This window comes from Chelonia mydas, chromosome 7 (assembly GCF_015237465.2).
Source record: "Chelonia mydas isolate rCheMyd1 chromosome 7, rCheMyd1.pri.v2, whole genome shotgun sequence".
Classification (NCBI taxonomy): domain Eukaryota; kingdom Metazoa; phylum Chordata; order Testudines; family Cheloniidae; genus Chelonia; species Chelonia mydas.
In genome coordinates, this window is record NC_057853.1 from 84,384,690 (window position 1) to 84,411,199 (window position 26,510).

The 26,510-nt window shown below is 45.0% G+C and overlaps 1 protein-coding gene and 1 long non-coding RNA gene across 9 annotated transcripts in view; one reads left to right on the top strand and one right to left on the bottom strand.

Moving 5' to 3' along the window:
* Positions 1-13,151, top strand: part of LOC119566760 — a 65,567-nt gene extending 52,416 nt beyond the window's left edge. The window contains exons 4-5 of the long non-coding RNA XR_005226061.2: positions 3,245-3,656; positions 12,638-13,151. This is a non-coding gene — a long non-coding RNA (uncharacterized LOC119566760). The remainder of the gene's footprint in view (positions 1-3,244; positions 3,657-12,637) is intronic.
* P4HA1 (prolyl 4-hydroxylase subunit alpha 1) overlaps positions 1-26,510 on the bottom strand; it is a 74,390-nt gene that overhangs the window by 29,641 nt on the left and 18,239 nt on the right. For 7 of the 8 annotated variants that reach the window (XR_005226060.2, XM_043552137.1, XM_043552138.1 and 4 more), the window contains exons 2-7: positions 21,571-21,687; positions 20,442-20,538; positions 15,258-15,409; positions 13,147-13,284; positions 3,392-3,631; positions 182-378 (exon numbers count right to left, since the gene is read on the bottom strand). Coding sequence is in view for 7 of the 8 variants with exons in the window: in XM_043552137.1 (XP_043408072.1) it covers positions 182-378; positions 3,392-3,631; positions 13,147-13,284; positions 15,258-15,409; positions 20,442-20,538; positions 21,571-21,658 (912 nt within the window). In the remaining variant the exon portion in view is untranslated. Of the gene's footprint in view, positions 1-181; positions 379-3,391; positions 3,632-13,146; positions 13,285-15,257; positions 15,410-20,441; positions 20,539-21,570; positions 21,688-22,565; positions 22,710-26,510 lie in introns of those variants that run through there. The other variant, XM_037903576.2, reaches the window with a different exon arrangement.

Here is a 26,510-nt window from a genome sequence, read left to right on the forward strand (position 1 = left end):
GCCACCATAAAGACAGGAGTAAGAGGGAAAACAGTGTTCTAAAGGTGAGCCAGCTCATCCCTGCAAGCTGACTGACCTTCCTCCTTAGCACTAGAACTTGCTGACACGTCTAAATGAGTCCTGCATAACTGGTTTTGTAGATTAAACAAAAAACAAAAACAAACAGGCTATTCCACTTTACCATTCTGAGACCCTCCCCACGGCACAGCATTTCATACTTCTGTCTCTCTGGCAGGTAATCTTTGCTTGGTTCCTTTTTCTTTGTTTCCTTGTCAGTCTGGCTATCTGTTTTGGTAGTAGACTTATTTGCTTCTTTTTCTTTAGACATGATATATTCAAAGTATTTTAAGTTACCATTTGCTCTCTGATGTTCAGGATCTAATGGAGAAGAAAGGAAAGGCACCACAGATAAGTTTGCAACTGGTAGAAGTCAACCTGAAAGGGCATATAAAAAACAAAACAAAACACTCTTCATTCTGGAACAGAAGTTGTAAAAATTAATGCTTAGTGATCCAACATGCTTACACAGTTAAATCAGAACAAAAATATAGCTGAAAGCCTGACCCATTCAATAGGTGACAGGCGGGAATGTAATACATTTCTGTATTCTCATTGCTCATTGTACAAGGAAGCAGAGAATGGGCAAGGAAAAGCTTAGCTTAAACCCTCTAAATCCAAGAAACTGACACCTCCACTGGAAGCAGTACTACCCAGCAACAGTTAAGAGATGGAATAAACTTTAACTATTCCATGGGGGAGACAGCCTGCAAGACTATAAAGGGAGACAGAGAAATGAGGATATGTGTGAAATAGACTGCGTTGTCCCATCAGGAAACCCAACAGGGAGAGAGTTGGGCCAGGAATACTGACAGCTGACAAAATTCGGTAGAAAAAAGTGCTAGTTTAACAAACTATGCCAGCTCATTCCTCCATTTACTGATGAAGGGGTTTTACTGCTGTGAAAGGATTAATTCAGAATTAAGATTAGAACATCCTCCTTCAGGCACTCAGATACCACACAGTGATGAAAATGACAAATGCCTAGATATACTATGCCATTGTGTTTAAATATCACTAGGCAAGCCATTACTGGATTCTATATTTGTTGTCTTTCAATTATTCCAAATAAAAACTGCTCAGTCCGCAATTTAAAAGATAGTTTTCATGGGCCAACTCTGCAGACTCAATATGGGTTTTTCCAGCCTCATATACAATTAACAAGAGAGATCCTGCATTCTGAACTCAGTATAAACAACTGTGTTTATGTACACAGAAGAACAGAATTCATCTTTAGGAGAGGGAAGCTATACTGATTGTATAGCAAAGAGGAATGAAAAGACAGTAAAACAAATTTTAGACAATTTAGAAAATAAAGAAGCGTTGACTCTACATGGCGTTCAGATACTGTGGCGATGAGAGCTATGTGAGTGCCTAGAGAGAAAGGATATACACAAGAGCAAGTGTTGAGCAAGCTGCTATTTTTACATAGTACATTAGAACAGAACTGAACTTCTAAATGATTAAACATGCAGTCACTGACATATCTTGGTTATTAAACATATTAATTTGATGCAACATTGCTATGAAACTAACACCATAATCAAGTTTTAAACCAGATACAATTCTGTAGCTATGCAAGGCCAAAATGGATTATAAATCAATTTATAAAAATACATTGTGATTTTGAATGTGAAGTTTAAGCATACAGCATGTTTGAGGCCAAGTTTATAATCCCTGTAAGAAGAGTTTTAGTCAAAGTTACTTGCATATTTTTCTATATTATCATCATTTGTATTAAAGTAGCACCCAAATGCTTCAACGACAATCAGGGCCCCCTAGGGTTGCCAGTTTTCTCACCAAACAAAACCGGACACCCTTGCCCCACCCCTTCTCTGAGGTCCTGCCACTCCCTCCCTTGCTCTCCCTCATCTTCACTCACTCGCTCATTTTCACCAGGCTGGGGAGGGTCCCTTTTCGACCAGGTGTTCAGTTGAAAACTGGACAGCTGGCAACCCTCCACTGCGCAAGTCATTGTATAATCACACAGGAAGAGACTCCATGCCAAAAGAACTTACAACATAGCAGGAACTGCCCAATTCTGCAAGAAGTATTTGTCTCTTCCTTTCTTTAAGGATGGAATTTTTAATTTTCCATTTACCCTTCTTGGAAACAAATGTATGCAAGGAGTAAAATTTAGGCCAAAATAGAAACCACCATTCCCTCAAATGCAAACTCCCATCCAAAAGATGTACCTCAAGTAGTCAGCTTCATGTTACAGATCATTTCTTAAGGCAGGCATACTTTTGTGGCCCTCCTCCCTTGCCAAACTCCCAGTGCTGATCCCATAACATCCTTGCAGCAGCTATTCTTATTTGAAAAAGTAATATCAGGGAAGATTATTTTCATCATCTTTTAATACAATGGGTGTAACTGCTGGATTGGATACCTTCCTGTCTTATGAAAGGAGACTCAAGGAGCTTGGCTTGTTTAGCCTAACCAAAAGAAGGCTGAGGGAGATATGATTGCTCTCTATAAATACATCAGAGGGACAAATACCAGGGAGGGAGAGGAATTATTTAAGCTCAGTACCAATGTGGACACAAGAACAAATGGATATAAACTGGCCATCAGGATGTTTAGCCTTGAAATTAGACGAAGGTTTCTAACCATCAGAGGACTGAAGTTCTGGAACAGCCTTCCAAGGGGAGCAGTGGGGGCAAAAGACATATCTGGCTTCAAGACTAAGCTTGATAAGTTTATGGAGGGGATGGTATGATGGGATAGCCTAATTTTGGCAATTAACTGATCTTTGACTATTAGCAGTAAATATGCCCAATGGCCTGTGATGGGATGTTAGATGGAGTGGGATCTGAGTTACTACAGAGAATTCTTTCCTGGGTGTCTGGCTGATGAGTCTTGCCCACATGCTCAGGGTTTGGCTGATCGCCATATTTGGGGTCAGGAAGGAATTTTGCTCCAGGGCAGATTGGCAGAGGCCCTGGGGGTCGTTCACCTTCTTCTGCAGCGTGGGGCACGGGTCACTTGCTGGAGGATTCTCTGCACCTTGAAGTCTTTAAGCCACAATTTGAGGACTTCAATAGTTCAGACATAGGATAGGGGTTTGTTACAGGAGTGGGTGAGTGAGGTTCTGTGGCCTGCGTTGTGCAGGAGGTCAGACTAGACGATCATAATGGTCCCTTCTGAGCTTAAAGTCTATGATTCCTCACACATTTTATTTTGGCAGACATTCACCTGTATGACAGAAGCAGCTACCCACAATTACTCTGTGAAGCAAAAATAATCTACAGACCATAATATGAAAACTGCTACATCACAGAATTTCCCGACCAGTTTTACAATATATTGTGGATCTAGTCTCTTAACAACATACCCAGTTCAAGAAGTCGCTTGGTGAGCATCATTGCTTTGTCCAGGTCCCCCTGCTGATACACAGCATAACTCAAATAATCTAGAACGGAGACTCTGTCAACAGTAGACACCTCTCCATCATCAAGCTGTTTCAGAGCTTGCTCCATCCACAGCTCAGTATGATAGTAATCTGCCTCAGTGTATGCAATCTTGCCCAATTCAAAGCAATCTTCAGCTGTTAAGAAAGACTTGTGCTTTACACCTATAGAAAGCAACAGACAGACAAGGTATGTAGGATTTGGAATCATAATATTTTGAATAGCACACCTGTGTTCAGTTGTCACACATTTTCTTACTCCCCACTGAACAAATTAAATTCTGTTTAGTGCTGGCACCCAGAGTTTAGAATGTACTTACCTTTGTTAGCGGCTATATTGTTGAATCCTCAGAAGTTAAATCCCTAGAGCACAAAGTTTTTCATTGACTAGTCACTGCGAATTCTACAAAGGTTTTTGTGACTGAAAAGCACATTATGCAGAAACAATATTGACCTAAATCAACTTAAATATTTTCTTTTCTACCAGTAGTAGTTTTAAAAATTGTTCAAGCACTGGCCCTAGATCTTGGGTTAGGCACTTTCCATATACATTTTATTTCTTTCAAAAGCTTGTCTGGGACATCTTATTAGCAACTGGCAAGATGATTAGAACGAGGGAGGGAAAGAAGCATCAACTATGATAATCAGTAACTGCACAACTGGCAAAGGTTTTGAAGTAACTCATGTTTAGACGCAGAGTCTAAAATGGCCTCTATTTGAAAGTTTAATTTGAAGTCTTCATAAGTAAATTACAGGTTTCTATTTTTGCCACTGTAATTCAGGGCCCACTGAAGAATCAAATTCTGTCTTGTAAAAAGGGAATGGCAAATATTTGGAAATACAGGGTGGAGTAAAAAAACACTACAGAAAAATGCAGTATCCTTCATTGTCCATGACATTGTATCAGCTTAACTGCTTTTCGTTTACACCTGAAGTTAAAGAAATCATGGACATAAATTATGGATTTCATTGTTTTCTATTCTGCAGAATCTGACCTCTGCCCTGCAACTTCTCAAGGTTGTGTTCTAACAATTAAATTTTCTGGGAAAGACCAGCCCTGAGAGACTAAGCTGCCAAAAGGATGAGAATGGAAAAAGCAGTTCTCTAGCAGTGCAATATCATTTTTCTATTCACTGTAATTAAACCCGAGATGAGCTTTTTCAGGGTTTCAGACTAAATATGTTGTGCATTCAATTTCTTTTGTTTAAATCGGATCTTCTCTTCTTATTAAGATTTGTTTTTAATTAAACTCTTGAGTTTTAGACTGTCTTGAGATTTCATACAAACTGTCCCAGAGAAGTTAAACCACCTTCAACCTCTTAGAGTACATCTACACTGCAATAGAACATGTGTGGCTGGCCTGGGTCAGCTGACTCATGGAGCTATAACATAGCAGTTCAGTCTCAGGCTGGAGCCTGGGCTCTGGGACCCTCCCTCCTCGTGGGTCTCAGCCTGGGCTCCAGCCTGATGCCAAATACCTAGTCTGCAATTTTATAGCCCCACAGCCCAGCCCCGGAAAGCTTGAGTCAGCTGACCTGGACCAGCCACAAATGGATTTTTTTCCGGTATGTCTACAGTGCAAAAAGAGGTAGCAGAGGAAGGTTGTTGGGAGCCTACCCTCTTGGGATTCTGTTTCAAAAGGGCACAGCCTCAGGCCTCCTCTCCGATAACGTTTGTTGCTTGCAGGTCTGATGTAGATGCTCAGGAAACTGAACATCCACAGATGAACTAAATTTAAGGGGCCCTAATATAAACAAAGTGCTGAGCACAGGGTCCACACTCACCACAACACTAGCACTGATAACTAAACAGATTTATTTGTGTCAGGGAAATTCTACAGTAATTGTTCATTTTGCTACAGAAATAGCCAGGACAACTGCTTAGTACAATATCAGTTTAAAAAACAGCAAGGTCTGAAATGCAGAAGATCGAAAAGCAGAAGAATTAGGCAAAGTAGCAGCAATGCTCAACTGAATTGGAGAAAGTGGGGAGATTGTGGGGGAAAAACTGGACACATTAAGTGACTGAAAAATCATACAGAAGACAAATGGTGACCAAAACCGATAAAATACTAGAGATTTAGAATTCCATTAGCCCTGGAGGCCAAGAAAACTAGAGAATTTTACTTCTAGAATGAAAATGTAACTTATCAGCAATTATGATGGGTTCTCTGATGCAATTTTATCACAATACTATTCAAAAGCAGAATTATACTACCAGGCAGCACACAGTTTGGGCTGCACAGGCTTGCTTCCAAGAAAGATAGTAGAATATGGTCCATAAATTCACTTAATTTCTTATAGAAGACAACAAATGATAAAAATCTGTGGGGGGGTTTTAAACAAAGTCAAATCTTGAAAGAATAGTCAAGTTTAAGATTAACAAAACCAGAAAACAAAATGAACGATTAGTTGCTTTCTCGTAACTGTTGTTCTTCGTCCATTCCATATTAGGTGTGCACACGATGCATGCACGAGCGTCCGAAACTTTTTCCCTTAGCGGCTTCTGGTGGGCCCCCTGAGTGGTGCCACTGTGCCGTGCATTTATACCCGTTGGCCCGACCCCCTCCAGTTCCTTCTTGCCGGCGACTCCGACAGAGGGGTAGGAAGGTGGGTGGTGTAATGGACGTGAACAACACATCTCGAAGAACAACAGTTACGAGAAAGTAAGTAACAGTTTTTTCTTCCTCGAGTGCTTGTTCACGTCCATTCCACATTAGGTGAATTACAAGCTTACCTCTGGAGGAGGGCAGGAGTCACGGAACAACTACTCGGAAGACCGCTCTGCCAACTGCAGCCTCCTCTCTATCCTGCTGGTTGACCGCATAGTGGGTCGTGAAGGTGTGCACCGAGGACCAGGTGACTGCTCTGCAGATCTCCTGGATCGGGACCTGTGCCAGGAAAGCTGTGGAAGACGTCTGCGCCCTGGTCCAGTGGGCCATGACCGTCGGGGCCGGAACACCTGCAAGCTCATAGCACGCCCGGATGCAGTTTGTAATCCAAGATGAAATCCGCCGCACCGACACTGGGAGGCCTTTTATCCTCTCGGCTATAGCCACAAACAGCTGCACCGATTTGTGAAAGGACTTGGTGTAAAACAGAACGCCAGCGCTCGATGCACACCCTGCGTGTGCAAGCTGCGGTGACTTAGGTCCATATGGGGTTTTGGGAAGAACACTGGCAGACAAATGTCCTGGCCCAGATGGAATTGGGAGACCACCTTAGAGAGGAACTTGGGGTGCGGCCAGAGTTGCATCTTGTCCTTGTGAAATACTGTGGACGGTGGCTCAGAGGTGAGGGCCCTCAGTTTGGACACCCTTCTGGCCGAGATAACGGCAACCAGAAACGCCAACTTCCAGGAAAGGTGGAGGAGAGAACAGGTAGTGAGGGGCTCAAAAGGGGGTCCCATGAGCTTAGAAAGGACCAGATTAAGGTTCCATGGAGGGACTGGGGGGGGCGGGAGTACGGGAACACACACTCCAACCCCTTAAGGAACCGTCCCACTATTGGGTGGGAAAACACCGAGCCCGCCCTGAGAACTCCAGATGGAAGGCAGAGATGGCCGCCAGGTGCACTCTGAGTGAGGATGGGGCTAGCCCTTGTTGCTTGAGGTGCAGGAGGTACTCTAGAATGGCCTGCACCAGGGCCTGGCCCAGCCGCACCTGTCAGGGTTCACACCAAAACGAGAACTTTTTCCACTTGGCCATATAGGCCACCCTGGTAGAGGGCTTTCTACTGTCAAGCAGAATCTGCAGCACAGGAAGGGAGCCCTGGCTCTCCAGGGCATTTAGCCACAGAGCCTCCATGCCGTCAGGTGCAGTGACTGCAGGTTGGGGTGGAGAAGCTGCCTGCCATCCTGTGTAATGAGGTCCCGGTGTAGGGGCAGGACTACTGGGGCCTCCACCGACAGCTCTAGGAGCGACTTGTACCAGTGTTGGTGGGCCCAGGCTGGGGAGATGAGGATCACCGCCGCCCTGTCCCTGCGCACCTTGAGCAGGACCTTGTGCACCAAGGGGAGCAGGGGGAAGGCATACATCAAACCCCCTCTCCACAGGATCGCATACACGTCCGCGAGTGAGCCTGGGCTGCGGCCCTGGAACGAGCAGAACCGCGGGCACTGGGCCTTGGCCCTGGTGGCAAACAGATCTACCCGGGGAAACCCCCATCTGCGGAAGAGCGGAAGCACGACGTCCGCCCTGAGCGTCCACTCATGCACGCAGTACGACCTGCTGAGGAAGTCCGCCAGCTCGTTCCGCACCCCTGGGAGATAGGATGCCTCGAGGTGAATTGCATGGGCTATGCAAAGGTCCCAGAGGTGGAGAGCCTCACGACAGAGTGGCGAGGAACGAGCCCTCCCTTGCTTGTTTATGTAAAACATGGCAGAAGTGTCTTCTGTCAGAACTGTCACGCTGTGACCACTCAGAGTGGCGCGAAAGGTCTGGCAGGCGAGACAAACCACCTTGAGCTCCTTCACGTTGCTATGGAGCGACCGCTCTGCTTCGGACCGCAACCCCTGCGTCATGAGGTCCCCCAGGTGAGCCCCCCATCCGTGGTCTGATGCATCCGTCACCAGCATCAGGTCAGGAAGTGGGGCAGCAAAGGGGATGCCATCGCAAACCACAGGCTGGGACTGCCACCACAGCAGGGGGTCCAGCACATCCCTTGGGGCTGTCACTGCCAAGTCCAGGGGGGTCCCTGCCTGGGCGGTACACCCGAGCAAGCCATGCCTCTAGAGTTCTGAGTCTCAGTCTGGCATGCCTGACCACATGCGTGCATGCTGCCATGTGGCCCAGCAGCTGCAGGCAGCACCTGGCCATTTTCGTTGGAAACTGGCGCAGGGAGGCCACTGCTTGTTGAATAGCCTGGAATTGGGATACTGGAAGGCTTGCCTTGGCCTCCACCGCGTCCAGGACCGCCCCTATGAATTCTGCTCTCTGCATGGGTACAAGCGTGGACTTGGGGATGTTGACCAGGAGCCCCAGTTCACGGAACAATCTCAGGACCACCTCCACATGGCCCTGTACCTCCGCCTCGGATCAGCCCGCCAGGAGCCAGTCGTCGAGGTGCAGGTACACCCGGATTCTCTGCCTCCGTAAGAAGGCCGCCACCACTGCCATGCACTTCATGAACACCCTCGGGGCCGCGGCTAGACCAAACGGGAGAACCACAAACTGGTAATGTTCTTGGTCCCTGGTGAAGCATAGGAACCACCGATGTGGTGGGAAGATGGCGATATGAAAGTATGCGTCCTTCATGTTCAAGGCAGCGTACCAGTCCCCCGGATCCAGGGAAGGGATGATGGTGCCCAGATAGACCATGCAGAACCGGGCCTTGACCAGGAATTTGTTAGCCCGCACTGGTCTAGGATTGGGCGAAGGCCCCCTTTGGCCTTGGGGATGAGGAAGTACCAGGAGTAGAACCCTTTTCCCCTTAGGCTGTGAGGCACCGCCTCTACCGCCCCCACCTCTAGCAGCGAGCGGACTTCCTCCTCTAGGTGTCCTCGAGCACACCTTCAAAAGACTGACTTAGTGCCCGGCTGGGGTTTGTGCTGGCCTTGGTTCTGGCCTGGTGCATTATTGTTATTATTGTTATTGCGCCGTCACCTGTTATCCCTGCCTCACCTACGATAAGGCTCACGCCTATGGCGAGGCTGGTACTGGCATTGAGGGGAAGGCTGCGGCTTAAAGGGCTTCTTCTGGGTCGCCAGGGTGTGCATACCCAGCAACTTGAGCGTAGCTCGCGAGTCCTTGAGGCTATGCAGCCTTGCATCTGTCTGGTCCAAGAAGAGCCCAGAGCCTTCGAAGGGGAGGTCCTGGAGTGTATTCTGGATCTCGGGGGGCAGGCCTGACTCCTGGAGCCACACTGAGCGCCTCATGATCAGCCCGACGCGATTGTTCTAGCCACCGTGTTTGCCGAATGCAGGGAGGCCTGGAGAGAGGTCTTGGCTACTGCCTTGCCCTTGTCCAGCAGGGCCGTAAACTCCTGTTGGGAACCTTGCGGGAGGTAGTCCTTAAACTTCCCCACCACCGCCCAGGAGTTGAAATTGTGCCTGTTGAGGATGGCCTGCTGGTTAGCAATCCTCAACTGAAGGTCCCCAAATGAGTACACCTTTCTACCAAAAAGGTCCAGGCGTTTCGCCTCCTTGGCCTTAGGGGCCGGGGCCTGCTGACCATGGTGCTCCCTGTCATTCACCGCCGAAACCACTAGGGAGCACGGACTCGGGTGGCAGAACAGGAACTCACAGCCCTTAGATGGGGCAAAGTATTTACGCTCTACTCCTTTAGCCGTTGGAGTGCTGGAGGCCGGGGTCTGCCATATAGTCTTATAGTTAGACTGAATGGTCTTAATGAGCAAGGGAGCTATTCTGGATGGACCTTTGGGGCTCAAAATGTCCACCATGGGGTCCTCCTGCTCAACCGTCTCCTCAGCCTGCAACCCCAAAATTTGGGCGACTGCACAGCAGTTTCTGGTGGGCTCTATGGTCTATTGGCAGAGGGCCAGACACCTCTGTACCCTCCACCGCCTCATCGGGGGAAGATCAGGAGGTTAGCTGCTGCTCAACCCCCTCTGGTTGGTCCTCCTGCTCCCCATCTCCTGTGGTAAGGGCCTCCGGCTCAGGCCAGGGTGGGGGTCCATGGGATGGCACTGGACTTGGTGCCGGACTCTCCGGTCTATGCTTGGGGGGGATGCTGGAGGCCAGGACACTGTTGCCTCTGGCACCTCTGGTGTCGGTGCAGGGACCGGGACCTCTGCACCAAGTAACTTGCCCTGGACGGGGCCCCTTGGTGCTCCTGATAGGCCCAGGGGGTCCAGAAGGGCCAATGGCCTGCCGGCCCCCATTCACGTTGCCAGCTCCCCTGAGGGTCCCTGCTTTCCAGGCCCCGGTGCGGGTAGCTATAGCGGCTGAAGCCGGCGCCGGACTGCGGCGACGCCGATCGCGAAGGCCATGGCAGTGCCAACAATCTGCGCCAGCGGGAGAACGAGCAGCTCCTGGCTGAGCGGGACCAGGAGCAGTACTGGTATCCCTGGGACCGGGACCAGGATCTGGACTGGGACCAATGCCGGCATTCCCTGGACTGGGACTGTCTGCGGGAGACCTCTGGCAAGGGCCATCTCAGCTCCTCCCGGTGCTGGTCTCTGGGCGATGCCGGAGAGCTGCATGCCCTTTCTGGTGCTTCTTCGCTTCGACCCGCTGCCGGTGCCACAACCTCCTTCTGGGCCCCTGGCAAGGGCGAGTCTGCAGAGTCGGAGCTCGACCGGGATCAACTCCGGGAGCGGTGCCGGGACCGTGTCCTCGAGTGGCACACCATTGCCAGCTTACCCCTCGTCGGCACCCGAGGCATGGGCGCCAGAGGGTTCTTCCCATACAGGAGGGGGCTCGCTGCCAATAGCTCGATGAGGTCCTTTGCAGTCTCAAAAGGTGCCAGGTGTAGAGGGCTGATCCGTTATGCCCTCGAGCCCATCGTCCACACTGAGCTCACTTAGGTCTGGGCTCGGTGGGGCTTGCGCTGTTGGGACCACCTGTGTCAGCACCGGTACTGCGGCCTTCCCACTCTTGTCTGCGCTCGGGGCCTTGGGAGGTGCCAGCCTCCTGTGTAGGGAACGACCACGCCTTTCTTTAGGCTGCGCCGGGGGCCGCACCGGGGAGAACGATCGGTGCCGGGGCCTAGCTCCAGGCCCGACAGTTTACAGTGCTTAGCCAGTGCCAGGTCTCTCGACGGCTCCGGGACACTACGCACCGAGGAAGCCTGAGCCGGCGTCGGGCGCTCCGAGCCCGGCAGCTGCAATGGGGCCTCCATCAACAGTTGCTTTAGGTGAAAGTCTCTTTCTTTCCTTGTCCTTGGCTTAAAAGCCTTGCAAATCCTACACCTTTCAGTTTGATGTCCATCCCCCAGGCAACGTAGACACAAGTCGTGGGGGGTCACTAACTGGCATAGGTTTGCAGCACGTGGTGCAACCCTTGAAGCCCTGGAGCAGGTGCTGGAGGCCTCCAAGCACCTAATGACTTAAGTGTCCACAATCTGTATGTAAACGAACTGATAACAGCTACTCTGAAGGCTAAGGGACGGGGGGGAGAGGGGGAAGGTGTTCCAGCGCCACCACAGATGGTAAGAAGGAACTCGAGGGGGTCAAACCGGTAGGGGTATATATGCACAGCACAGTGGTGCCACTCGGGAGGCCCGCTGGGAGCCGCTAAGGGGAAAAGTTTCCACACTCGTGCACGCAGCATGTACACACCTAATGTGGAATGGACGTGAACAAACACTCGAAGAAGAATTATGCTTTGCAACATTAAAGCCAATCATTCCCAATTTTATTAGGCATCTGAACATGAGAGTTTGTGAAAATATAACATGGACTGTGCAGTGCTTATTCTCCCCCCCAGTTGCTAAAGGACTGTTTTGGAACAGAGGGAGAGAGAAACCAGTGAAGTTAGGAACTTTCCTTTAATTTTCTTTACAAGGGACAAGCTGTCTTTTCCTGCCTACAAAAAACTGTTAAAGATTATTTTAGCTAGCTTTATATAAGTGCAAGTGATTATGTATGTTTTCCACATGTTCCCCATACGTTGGGGGGGTGGGGAAGACTATATAATAGCATTCTTTTTTACTAACATGCATTCCACTGCACACATTCAGATACAGACTTTTAAAATACAGCTTGCTGATTATAATATTTACTCTTAATCAGTATCTCATTCCTGTTTAAATATTTTTCTTTAACATAACAGCATGAAATACTCTAACAATAAATGGACAGAATAGGTATATTTTAACCAAAATTGGCACATTTTAACCATCAGTGATTAGTGCAGTGATTTGTTTACCTACTGAGTTTTATATACAAGCCATAGGTTAAAGGCTTGCATTAACATAACAAGAATATTTATCCAGCCAAGTGTGCTAATTCTGTGGTATTTTAGAGAGGAGCTATGCAGTGGACTTATAAATGGAAACTCAATTGCAACTTTAAATATTGAGCAACTAATCTTGCTCTAGGAGAGACAGAGTGCAGCTTTGCTTGATCAGAGGCAATAGCTCCATAAGAAGCCAAAAATATGACAAATAAAACTACCAGATGTTTATTCTTCCTACATACTAACATTGACTTACACAGAGAGGGCTAGATACAGTTTGAGTTTAATGCCAATTTTTGCCATTCTAAACCCAAGCACAAGGTCCTGGCAGCAGAAAGCCCATCAGAGGAAGAGAAAGTGATGAAGAAAAACAGCTACAACATACTCACCACCAAAGAACTGAAGGAAAGACCAACACACCCAAAAAGTGAGCCTGGGAGGAAGTGTGGGTGGGGCACATAGTGTTTCAGTACATCACTCAGCAGTTTTTGCCGTGTCCCTCCCCATCAGAAAATCCCAAGGAAGTGCTATGGTACCAGTGCTCATCCTGCCTTGAGTAGAGTGTTCTCTAGGGTACAGGCTGACACTGGGAGATGTGACTTACAACTCCCTGCAGCAGTTCAGTTTACATAAACTTGTGTGCTGTGGGCCAGGTTATCAGAGACTGGCTGAAGACTAGGAAAGTCTGGGTTTTTTCCTATTGTTAACAGCATGCTAGGCGCTTTATAGACAGGCATGAAGAATAGACTCCTCAAAAGGGTTTATAATCTAGATATTCTGTAACTGCACAGCTATTTTTCCAAACTAGCTCAGGTGCTTCTTACCCGGAAGATTCCCCCTGGAGAGGGTGTCTGTATCCAAATTGTAGGTATCCTGGAGCCGTAGGAGAGCTTTGGCTGCACCAGCCTGATCTTCATCATTAGGAAAATACTGGCGTTGGATAGTCATATTAGAGATAAAGCCTTCGGAGAAAAAAAGAAATGTCAGAGAGATCAAGAAAAGAACTGGGCTTTGCTTGTCCTGGGAGTTTTACATTAACAACATTTAATTACAAATAAATATCCCTATACAAGTTGTTGGATGAAAACCAGCATGTCACTGCAGGCTATTATTAAATCAGAGGCAGATCTTCTTGCAAAAGCTACCACCTTTGGGTGGAACTCTAGATAAACAGTGTGTAAGCCTATTTGTACGGAGCAGTAATATGCTAACAGTGCACCTCTCTTGATTATTCAATAGTCATTTCATGAGTGTCCTAACAGGCCAATGAACCAAACATCACACACAAGACCAACCATGCTGAAATGTTTTTAAAAATAAATAAATCAATAACCAATACACAGCAAATTCAAAGACAAGGATAATTAATTTTAACATAGTTTCTTTATCTGTTGTCTTAAGGCTCTTCTTCCAAAAGAATCCCTATGCAATATCATGGTAATGGTTTGAGATAAAGTAGCATAAAGGAAAAAAAAATTGTATGACTGTTACTACCCATGCAGGACCAACCTTGAGGCAGGATCTGAGATATTGTTTCAGCAAATGTATAGGGAACAGACAATCACTAATTTCACACGTAAGTATGTTGAAAGATGCCTTATTTTAGTAGAAGTTTATATGGAAAATGTGGGAGAGTTTCTCTGTATTAAATAAGTCTAATTTTCACAATACTTTGCATGAATGAAAATCCGGATTCAAACTAGAGGACACGTCTGAATATCAGTCCTTCAATTTAATTTTTTTCTTCTATGTTCTGTTTTAGGATGTTGGAGGGAGAGAAGAATTGTTTTAGGATGGTGAAAGGGGTATAAATTAATGTAAATTAAGTGTTGTGAACTTAACACAACGGAGGCCCCCCATTCGCATACTAAGTCAACAGGGAGACAAGACACTGGAGACTGAACCACAGGGGGTTGCTCTCTCTCTTTTTCCCCCAAGTCAGACTGGCAGAGACGCTGCGGGGGGTTTCACCTTCCACTGCAGCATGGGGCACTGGTTGCCTGCTGGTTTGAACTAAAGTAAATGCTGAATTTTTCTGTAACTTTGAACTCTTTAAAACAAGATTTGAGGACTTCACTAAATCAGCAAGGGGTTATGGACCTTGTGCAGGAGTGGGTGGGTTAGGTTCTGTAGCCTGCAATGTGCAGGAGGTGAGACTAGATGAGCATGATGGTCCCCTTCTAGCCCTTAAAGTCTATGAGTAAACTGGTAAGTATACGGTTCGCTTTGGGGAGGCATACCTGGTATTACTGGGAGTGCTCAGCAGATAAGGTGTTAAATACTACAATGGAATGCTTCAAAAGGTCTTGGGGACTGGGGTGCACCTTTGTTAACTTGCAAGGCAAAGTAAGGGCTGGCAAAGCCCCGAGGAGATCGTTAGCCACTCAGACTGCTGTTTCAGGGAGCTGACACCCAGTTAAACACAAGCAAGTTTCCCTTTTGCTGGAGGCAGAGGGGTAACAAGGTGACTCAGTCCTGGACACCCCACGAACCATCACAAATAGTCCACTTTGAGGAATTCGAGCTCTCTGAATTTACTCCCTTTGTCACTGAAGTTTTGTTGGTGAGCTTTTGATCTCTTCCTGTATAGCTCAGAGCTGGTTAAACTTTTTACCAGCACAATCAGCAATTTGATAAGGTGATAAGTGCATTATATGTACCTACATACAGAAAAAACAGGGTCGTCTTCTACAGAGAGACTCACAAAGTCATGGAAAACATGACAGAAATCCAATTTCAATGACAATGCATGCAAGATACAAGTCAAATAATTCTCTCTGCAAAAGTGTTTGACCATTGTTATTTCTACTGCAGGTGCAGTACAAAAAAAGTATGTTCCTCAAAAAACAAAGTTGTGCTTTGCTTGCATTAGGGTGATAATGTTAATCAGAGCAATAGTTGTGTGTCGATAACTCCAAAATCTCCTCAAACTTACCATCTGACATGTCCTTCAGGACCAGACTCTCCAGTTCACCCCACTCGGTGTTAAGTCGTTTCATTAACTTGAATGCATTTACAGGATGCCCCAAGAATCCTTCTGGGTCTTTTGTAGCAGTGTCTGTCAGTTGATCTAACTTCTCTGCCCATCTATGAAACATATATATTAGGAATAAGCTTAATACGGTATCACCTAAATATTTTCCTATGTATTGTAAAACTAATGCTGAGCTACATGACTCTCTTGGCTGATAAAGCTTCCAGTACAAGTTGTTTATTTTTACTTTCTCTGTATGCAAAGTTTATCTGCAAGGAATCAAAAATGTCATCTTTCTCAGCCCTCCCTCTGCTGTGGTGTAAACCTTGAAGTAGCATCATTCTCATGATCCTTCAGCATTAAAGCACAATGCACCAACACAGAACTCCTCTACAATATGCAGGAAGAAAGGTAAATACATACTGCCATAGGTAGTATCTCAGCAATTCCTGTATAAAATTGTACTCAGGAATGAACAGTCCAATATAAAATCTTACCCAGGGTCTTGGTAATTTATTAATATGTAATGTTTAGATATATTTTTGTACTTTCCAAAAAAAGTAGTTGAAAACACATTTTACTCTTAACAGGGAAAAAATATCAGTGGCTAAATATTAAATTTTGAAAGTTAGTCACCGAGCATGCTCAACCCGGGGCCATATATTCTGGTCTTTGCCAGGAAACTGTGCTCCAGAATCTAAGCTTTATTTTTTTTTTTTTTTTTTTTAAATAAAAGCTGGCTCTCATGGTTCTAAATAAAACCTCCTATACAAGAACTGATTGCAAGCTGATGTAGCACTGTATTCCTGTATCTGCAGGAAGCCTAAAATATGTATCTGAGAAGTTGTCCCCTATCCAGTTGCAAAAATCTCCAAGCTTCCCTTCAACAATTTCTACAGTGCAATGCTACATAAAAATCAGCAGCATCTTGAAAACTGAAAGTATAGGGGCAGAGTAAAATTAATGTAATATGAAAAACAAGGGCTGCTATTACAAAATTTAACTTTTGATTCAGTAATTTCTATATTTTTATACACACACACACACACACACACACACAGACAAAAATAAAAAATACTATTTCAATATTCATATAAAGCTGCCAAAGAATTCCTAGTCTGCCACAGCAGAAAGCAGGGGATCTTGCATTAACCTAGATCGAGACAGTAAATAGGCCTTATATTTAGACACACAAAAAGTAAGTTCACCTAGTTGACTCACTGCTCCTTCTGGGCTCTTGGGTAGTAAAAAAAATTCATTTGTATTCGATCCTCCAAACCTCTGTTGAAGCCTTTTCCTGCCCACAGAAGCCCCATGTTGCGGTGACCCTCCTCAACAGCAGAGCACAGGTATGTCTACACTTAAACCTGTAGTGCTTCAGTGTAGACACTACCTACACTGATGTGAGGGGCTCTTCTGTGGGCATAAGTGTTGGATCATATTAAAGAAGTTCTGCATTAAAATCACAAATGAGTTTGATTCCCCATAGTTTAAATTCCAGGGTATTACTAATTAAGAGGTCTCTTGGATTTTGGTACTGTTTCTCTCCCTCTCTGCGTGAAACCTGCAAGCTGCTAATTGTGTTAGTACATCCTAAGACAGAGTCTGTCCTCAAAGCAATACATTGTAACAACAGGAACAGCACACAGAGACTCCCCACCCTTTTGTTGTATTTATCTCGCTTTGTTAACAATTGTGATTAAAACAGAGATAGAGGATGTATGTGGATGGATGCTTGGTGTGGATAATAACCGAATGATCAGGGAGGTGCCAGTCCAAGAATGCAGTGTCCATCGGCCGAAGAACGCGTCAAGTGGAAACAACCAGAGGACCCCTAGGAGGGCAGACCGGAATCCACCCAAAAGCCTCAAGGATGGGAGAACCGAAGGCTCCGTGTTGTTCATCAGGAATGTGCCATCTGCTGATTGATTCAGCAACAGCATGATGAAGTAATTCCCATAGACTGGTACAGGAATAAATTCCTATAAAAATGGACTCTAGAAAGTGAGAACTTTGGGGTCTGATTCTGCAAACCAACTTCCAGGAGCGTCAGATGTGCATCTGACAAGGCCCTGTTCCCTCCTCATGTCCAGGCGTCCTGGCCAGTGGCTTGGCACGAGCAACTCTAAGGCTGGTAACTATGGTAACAACCTTGCAGAACATACGTGTGAGAGAGTGAAAGTGAGAACAAATGTGTGAATAAATATGAAATTGAATGGAATGTTCTAGCTATAACTAACTGCTTACTATGATTCTTTCTGTATTCACAATAAATGTGGCATTTTGCCTTTTCCCCTTTAATAAGATCCTGCTGGTTTTTATTTTATTGGTATAACATAAGTAATCCACCTCCCCAAGAAGTGGAAGGTAGGTCTTCAGAAGAATTCTTCTGTTAAGCTATTGCTGTCTACAATGTGGGTTAGGTCAGCATAGCTACTTCACTCCGGGGTATGGACTTGTCACACCTCTGAGACCCCCAGGTATGGTGATGTAAGTTCCCAGTGTAGACCAGCCCTATAATTGGACATGGCTCCCTCCTGGAAGTGCTAGTGCTATTTGCCAGCCAATACAGGATTTTTAACATGCACTGTGCTTTTATTCTGTGGCCGGGGATTGAACAGGCTGCTCTGTGTAACGCTTCCAGATTTTAACAATGTATTAACAAAAAAGACTAATAATGGGATTTCACTGAATTGATAGCATTTTTACTAGTATATGACAATTTTAAAGTTAATAAGCGGCTACAAACCATCTTTACAACCATAAGACAGGAGGCTGAAGCCAAGATTTCGTTCCCAATAAGCTTCCATACTGTATAAACCCAACCATAATCCACCCACAGATTGATGGGCCCTATTTTCCCAACTTCAAGAGCGAATGGAATGTATTCATTCCCTGCAGATGTAGAATGGTGTCCAGTAAGTTTTAAAGACAGGAAGTTTTTGTTTTAACTTGTACATCAGCAGGTTAAAAACCAAAGAATTCAATGTCTATATAATATACACATGCAGTAATGATGCTTATGTGATAAAGTTCCACTCCTTTGACAGTTTCATCTGCCCAGTGATCACTAATTTGTGGCTGTATGGCCTACTTCTAACATTTCAAACCTATGTATGACTTCAAACAGATGTATTTTATAAAGCCACAAAAATAAAGTAAATAAATAAATATAGCTGGACATAAAAGTTTCCTTCTTTAAGTTACATTGCTCCAAGATGTAATACAGGCAGTAATCTTTTGGACCGCTAACATATTGAATGGTCATAAAACTCATATCCCACCATGGCTAGGCTACGAAGAGATTAAGTTACATAGAAAAGTCATTTGAAAGCTAGGAATTCCCCTTTCCAGTGGGACATGGTTCCTCCCCCGCCATCCCCAACCCTGATACATTTTGAGATATTGGGCCTTTCCCCTAAAATCTTTACTGTTGGACAAAATGTTAGTTGGTACAGTTTCAAAGTTGTTGTTTTTTATTTAAACCAACTCAGCTTTTATGAAAAAGTATGGAATATTGTGACGGGTTGGATCACAGAAACCCCCTTGGGGTGGCCAACTGATGTGCCATGACTACTTCTGTCCCTGCTTTCCCTACCAGCTTGGGACTCCAGCACCCTGTCTTGCTGAGCCACACACGCCCGCCTGCTCCAACACAGATCCAGGGTCTGACCCACATGCCCCAAAGCTGCAGACTTAATTGAAAGCAACTTAAGAAGTGTTCCTGTCTTTGACACTCAGATGCCCAACTCCCAATGGGGTCCAAACCCCAAATAAATCCATTTTACCCTGTATAAAGCTTATACAGGGTAAACTCATAAATTGTTTATCCTCTGGAACACTGATAGAGATACGAACAGTTCCCTCCCCCTCCAGGTATTAATACATACTCTGGGTTAATTAATAAGTAAAAAGTGATTTTATTAACTTCAGAAAGTAGAATTTAAGTGGTTGCAAGTAGTAACAGTGAATTACCAAGCAAAATAAAATAAAACCTGCAAGTCTAAGTCTAGTACAGTAATAAAACTGAATACAGATAAAATCTCACCCTCAGAGATGTTTCAATAAGTTTCTTTCACAGACTGGACTCCTTCCTAGTCCAGGCACAATCCTTTCCCCTGGTACAGCCCTTGTTCCAGCCTAGGTGGTAGCTAGGGGATTTCTCATGATGGCCGCTCCCTTTGTTCTGTTCCACCCATTTATATATCTTTGGCATAAGGCGGGAATCGTTTGTCCCTCTGGGTTCCCACCCCTCTTCTCAATGGAAAAGCACCAGGTTGAAGATGAATTCCAGTTCAGGTGACATGATCACATGTCACTGTAAGACTTCATTACCCACTTGCCAGCCCACAGGTATACAGGAAGACTTACAAGTAAAACACAGCCATCTACAGGTAACTGTCCTGGCTAATGGGAGCCATTACGATTCCAAACCACTACTAATGGCCCACACTTTGCATAGCCACTTTGAAATAACAGTTATATTTCATATTTCTAGTTTTAGATACAGGAGTGATACATTTATACAAATAGGATGCCCACACTCAGTAGATTGTAAGCTTTGTAATGATACCTTACAAGAGACCTTTTGCATGAAGCATATTCCAGTTACATTATATTTACATTCATTAGCATATTTTTATAAAAGCATATAGAGTGCAATGTCACACATATACAGAAGAGATGATGGCATGGGGTGTTTTTGTAATGACTTACTAGAATTCATTTGGGAGGCCTGTTGGACTAGTTACAGCTTACCCACACCACAGCCACTGCAATATATATTAAAACTTTTTAAGCTACAGCACATCATTATGTTTTCTCTAACACACACACACATTTTTGGTTTGCTCATTTCCTATCAGCAACGCATGTTTTTGAAAGAACTAGACTCACCTGGGAATCCTGCCAAGAGAAATCAGAATTTCTCAATACAGAAATTAGACTCACCACCATAAAAAATAATTAATAAAACAAAATGATGTCTCACAAAAGAGACATTCATTTAGGACAAAAATCTTGCAGAAATTACAAATTAATCTTTATCCCCATAGGCAATAAATTCCTGTTCAGCCTTCAGGAACCTTCTTGTACATGAAGATGAAATCACAATTAAATATTAGTGTTATGAAACCAGCTGCTTACTTTTTGATCTGTTCCAGCTTGCTCTCTTCTGCCTTGATATAATCTTTCAGTGATGTCACCAGGTCTTTTTCTGTGTTAATTAAGTCTGTCATGTGACCTAGAGAGGAAGTAATGATTTCAATTGATTATTAGATCTTCTTGATCCTCCTCATTTAGAGCAGTGTTTCTCAACACTGGCCCTGTCTCTGGCCCCTGAGATCTCTCTGACACACCTTAGGAAGGCAGCAAGCCAGTCCCTGGTATCAAGAAAGTTGAGAAACACTGATTTCAGACAGATTTCCCATTGGAACAAACTTGGGCACACAAAAAAGAAAACATTCAAGAACGTGTTTACTTGGCTGGACATTCTGTGGTGTTCTTATGAAGAGGTGTTCAAAAAAGATTTCTCTCCTTTTGATGGAACTTACAGTAGAGAGACACAGTCCTGTGTTTGACATAGCTTGTTGCCATGGAAGTGAATAGAGTGTCACAAATTTAGCATTATGACTAATTCAGGACTCATTTAGAAGAGAATAAAGGCTACGAAGGAGTAAGCTCTTGTTCAAATACATCTGGTACATAGCAAATATGGCAAGAATTAATTATGGCGATACACAAAGTAGTATTTGTTTAAATTGCTTTGCTTGCACTGACAGATTGTTTCTCAGCTACAAATTCATAAAGCAGTAAATCCTACAGGAAATACAGCAAAAAGGCAGCTGAACCACTTAACCTTAGGGTAAATGCTAGTTTAACAAATACTTCATACACAATTAAAACATCGAGGAGGAGAAAGATGGGATCCTGAAATGCTGGAATTGTACATCCTAATCAAGAGTTATTTCATGTACTCAATTCACAAAAAGTGACTCTCAAACCAAAGTATGGTTTTGAATCCAATATCTGTAATAGTATACAATGATTGTGTATCCTGATCTCGTCATTTTAACAGAACTGATTTGAATTCAAATTTTCCCTCAAAAAGATAAAAAAAGCAAGCAGGGCATGTAAAACTATTGGTGCATTTAGAGCTATGCTAATTAATAGAGCACACAGCTTCATCTTTAATCACATCACCGCAGAGACAGTTCTGAAAGTTGGCAGACACAGCTCTGCAGTTATTCTCTGTACATACAGAAGTAAATCTCACCAATTGAAGTGAAGAAGTCCATATGGGCATAAGAATGAGGCAGCAGAAAGCTCAGGACTAAAACACACCAAAGCTTTACGGATGCCATAGTCCAATAGCTGTTGCCTCAGTACACACCTACAAGAGAAAGAGAGTGATTAACAGACTTGTATACACCATAGCACTTAGCCAGATTTTACCCCCACATCAGATAAAGAGGTTTTTTATTCACACTGTTTCACCTGAAGTTTGTATGGGGGGTCACAGTTGTATTAAACAATTTTTCTCCCTATTAACACATTACTCTTTTGGAATTCTTTCCCTCCAAGCTGCAGTACTCTAGGAAGTAGAAATCTTCCCAAAGGACTGACAACATTCTGCAAACAGCACTTGTATTACTCCCTTATACAGTAAAATGGAGAAAAAAGAGACACACCAAGGAGGCATGTTTTCAGAAAGAAAACCTCTAAGAAGTCCCAGCAATGTTGAAGGCAGCACCACCATAATACAATAAAATAATTTTTTAAAGCCCAAAAATAAACAGAACTAGACGGAATCAAAAACGAATCACAATATATTGCATCAAAGTTGATTTTTCCAGCGTAAATACAAAATATCTGTTTTCAACTGAGCCACTAAAACAAATGCCTATGGAATAAACATGATTGAAAGAGATCCCATATTGACAAATTCCATTAATAAATCATTCGTTCCCCATCATAACGTATATAATACATTTCTGAAGGCATACAGTATTTATAAGCCAGCTGATACAGTAGCCTTTAGTGAGTAACTGGTATTTCCTCCCATGAACTGCTGCCAAAGTTTTATAGCCTTTCAAAGTCCCGGACTTTCACCAGAGCCTAGAATTTTCTCCCTATAACTTCTTTCTGCGGGTTCAAATCAGGAGAGGAGAGGAGCAGGCTTGAGGAAAGAGAATGTGTGCTGTCCTCATCTTTCAGTATCCAGTAGGAACACCACTTAGAAAAAAAAAAAGTAGTCCTAAGTGCATTTACCATTTCCACAGAGGAGAAGGTCTGCGAAGCACAGAAGAGGCCCACAGCAGCTGACAGGAACAGTGAAGGCAGCACTGGCAACGGTGAGCTGCTATCAGAAACTATTGGATAGCTATGAGGACCCCAGCACCAACAGAGCAGCATGGCGACTCCAGACCCTGATCTCCTGTAGAGCACCTGAGATCTACATGGATCTGTGAGATTTGGGGGCTAGAAATGTTGATGTTTCTACTAGAGCTGGGGAAAATATTTTAGACAAATAGATCTGTTGAAAAACACAGTTTCGATCAACTCAAAAGCATTCACAAATTTGACCCCATTAGCTTCATCTCGGAAAAAGATTTTAGGGCTAGCTTCGGGGGGGGGGGGAAGAGGGGGAGAGAGAGAGCACTCACGCGTGCACAAATGACTCTATAGGTTAAAAGAAGAGAAGAGCTCTGTGAAAGCTGGAAAGCTTGTCTCACTCAACAACAGAAGGAGGTCCAACAACAGCCATTACCTCACCCACCTTGTCTCTCTGAAGCTGGCCCTTAAAAAACAACTGAAATGGACTTTTCTGATTTGCTGATAAATTCTGAGGACTTTTCAAACTGAGTATTTCCCCGATTTTTCACTTCACTGGCCAAACAAAAAAAAATTATTCACCCAAACAACCAGTTGGCTCTGCTAACAAGAATAAGCATTAGTATAAACTGTCACTACTGAACACCTGTTCTCTAACCAGCTTGCAACAAGTACACAACCTATTATGAGAACCAGTGAACTGAGTCTGGGAACGAACATGGAAACTACACCTGTTTACACCAGGTCTGAAGTTATCACCAGAGCAAAATTCTCCCTGGTATAATTCCCCTGAAGCAGATCGAGTTAGTTACATCAGAAATTAATATGCTCCCCAAATGACCCAGTTCCGTTCTCCTTTATTCAAAGGAAGCTGCATCCACACACTTAGGACCCTTAAGGTGCCAAAAGAAAGTCTTCAGAGTAGAAACAGATTGCCTGGACTGTTAGGGGGTACATTTGTACTGTAGCTGGGAGCATGCCTCGCAGCCCAGGTAGACCAATTTAGTGTGCTAGCTCAGAGCTAGCATGAAAATAGCAGTGTGGACGTTGCTACACAGGTGCTGATTCAGCCACCCGAGATCAGACAGGCTTGGACTTGGGGAGCTAGCCCAAGCTACTGCCCGTGCAGCAACATCTACACCGCTATTCTGTGCTAGCTCTGTTTGAGCCAGTGTGCTAAAGTCTACCAAGACTGGGAGGAACACTCCCAGCTGCAGTCTAAACATACCCTTAATGTGACTGCTGAACTTCATATTTTATTTCCAAGGAAGTTCAGCACCTCCCACACATTCAACTGAAGCAAGCAAATAAATCTGTGCATTGACTACAAAGAACAAACAAAAAGAAAAGGAGTACTTGTGGCACCTTCGAGACTAACCAATTTATTTGAGCATAAGCTGTAGCTCACGAAAGCTTATGCTCAAATAAATTGGTTAGTCTCGAAGGTGCCACAAGTACTCCTTTTCTTTTTACGAATACAGACTAACACGGCTGTTACTCTGAAAGCACAAACAGTTCTACTACACTATAAATATTTGCTAACTTTGAATTATCAGTACTTGGAATACATTGAACTATCAGTACACTGTATATTCACGCGAAATACAAGAACAGAATTTTTTGTAAGTTATCTACTCCAAACAAATTGATTGGAAAGGATCAGATTTGTCTCCTATGCCATGTGCATGAGCTGAAATCCTTCCACAATGTCAAACAATATCACAATGAGGTCTTAGAAACTGCTAGACTGATGTACTCTAGCATCAAAGTTTTCCCCCTTCACCTTCCCTCACAGCTTCTTCTAACAGCGTGTCAATCTCCCAGAAAGCTTCTCGCCCCAGCTGCAGTTGTATCCAACTCCCTCCAAACCCTCTCTCTCAACCATTCCACACTCTTTTCATTGCCTAGATCAGGGGTCTCAAAGTCCCGGCCATCTGCAGCCCGAGAACCTCCCCAACATGGCCCGCGGAGCTCCAGCAATTTGGGGCAGGATCTCTCCCTTGGCCCTGCCTGCCACCCCAGGGCGCTCCCCCACCCACGCGTCCCCCAGGCGATTTAAAACGGCCCGGGGCCCCTCTCACCACTGGCAGCGCACCAGAGCTGAGCAGCTTCCTGCACACTTGCTCCATATGGCTGCCGGCCCCTCCTTGCAGCCCCTGGGCAGGGCTGTGCCTCTGCGCACTGCCCCTGTGGCCAATGGGAAGGTGCGGGGGCGGTGCCTGGGGGCAACAGCATGCGGAAGCCCCCTGGCCCGGCCCGGAGCCCCAGGTAAGTGCCGCACCCCCCCTTCCTGAGCCTGCACCCCCATCCCCTCCCGCCCCCAAACTCCCTCCCAGAGCCTGCACCCCTCCTCCATCTGAGGGCCTGCAACCCCACCCCCAGCCCAGAGCCTGCACCCAGCAACCAAACTCCATCCCAAAGCCTGCACCCCCAGACCCCCTGCCCCACCCAAACTCCCCCCAGAGCCTTAGGGAGGTGGGGGGGTAGAGTTTTTTTGGGGGGTGGGGTGGAGTTTGGGGCAGCATGAGTGACATTATTGGCCTACTGGGAGGATTTGAGGACTGGCACTAAGGTAAATTGAGTTTGAGAGCCCTGGCCTAGATGGAATCTTTCCTGGCATCTCTGGATCCTCCCACAACCTCTATTACCATCCCAGAAGGCTTCCCTCCCTGCTGGAGCTCAGATATTCTGAGAAAAATATCTTACTTATAAAACCGGTAAGTTATACACGGTTTAAAGCATTCAAAATCATGTTTTGTCTCCACTTCTTCTACATATTACTTGCAGTAGGATTGTAAAACCCACCACAATTCCACCTACTCCCTCCTCCTGATCCCCAGGAATATCAGAAGATAGGTTATTTTTCTTTAACCTCTCTTCTTCAAAATGTCTTGGATGTGTGTGTTCATGTCATGGGAAACATACATGCATGCATACATACATACACACCCCTCAGAACAAATGGCATACTACCAAAAAAAAAAAAAAAAAAAAGTTAAATAGAAACTTTACTTTTCTCCTCTTTGCCATTTGAAATGTCCAAGTCCTTCAATTGTCTTCTAATATAAATTCCAGACAGTTCTACAGTTTTCTCCTCTAGAATAGCTCCAGCTAAGATAGCAACCATAGGCGCCGACTCCGTGGGTGCTCTAGGGCTGGAGAACCCCTGGGGAAAAGTTAGTCGGTACTCTGCACCCACCAGCAGCCAAGCCCCTCCCCGCCCCCCCCAAGCGCACCGCGTCCCCGCTCCTCCACCTACCTCCCAGCGCTTCCTGATGCCAAACAGCTGTTTGGCGGTGCTTCGGGACAGGGGAGAAGCGAGGACGCTGCACACTCAAAGGAGGAGGCAGAGAAGAGACAAGGACTTTGGGGAAGGGATGGAATGGGGTGAGGGCAGTGCAGGGGCATGGGTAGGGTTAAGCACCCACCAGGAACAGTGGAAGTCGGGGCCTATGATAGCAACCCTCTCAAGATCACAAAGACAAAGACGTCCTCTGTAAGCAAATAAATAGATTTTCTTTATAACAGTAAGTACTGCTCCTAGAGGAATATGGGTGTAGCTTTTTGTTTTTAAAGGAACAGATCCCACACTTAGGTCTGCATCTCTCTCGTCCCAAACAGAAGAGTATTACATCTTTTTTAAAATAAGTGCTATAAATATTCACTCTCTTTGTGCTCTACAGACTGATGGGAGATTGCAAGAGAGTTACTGTCAGAGTAAATGTGCAAAAATTTCAGTGGGAGAGTATAGGGAAAGTAAGTGACCCTGTGAACAAAGTAAAATTAAAGCAGTTATAGGCATACTAATATAATGCCATACCAATTATTCATATCTTGTTTAACTTGTCTTTGTTAAGCTCCCAGAGTGCTCCTTAGTTCCTC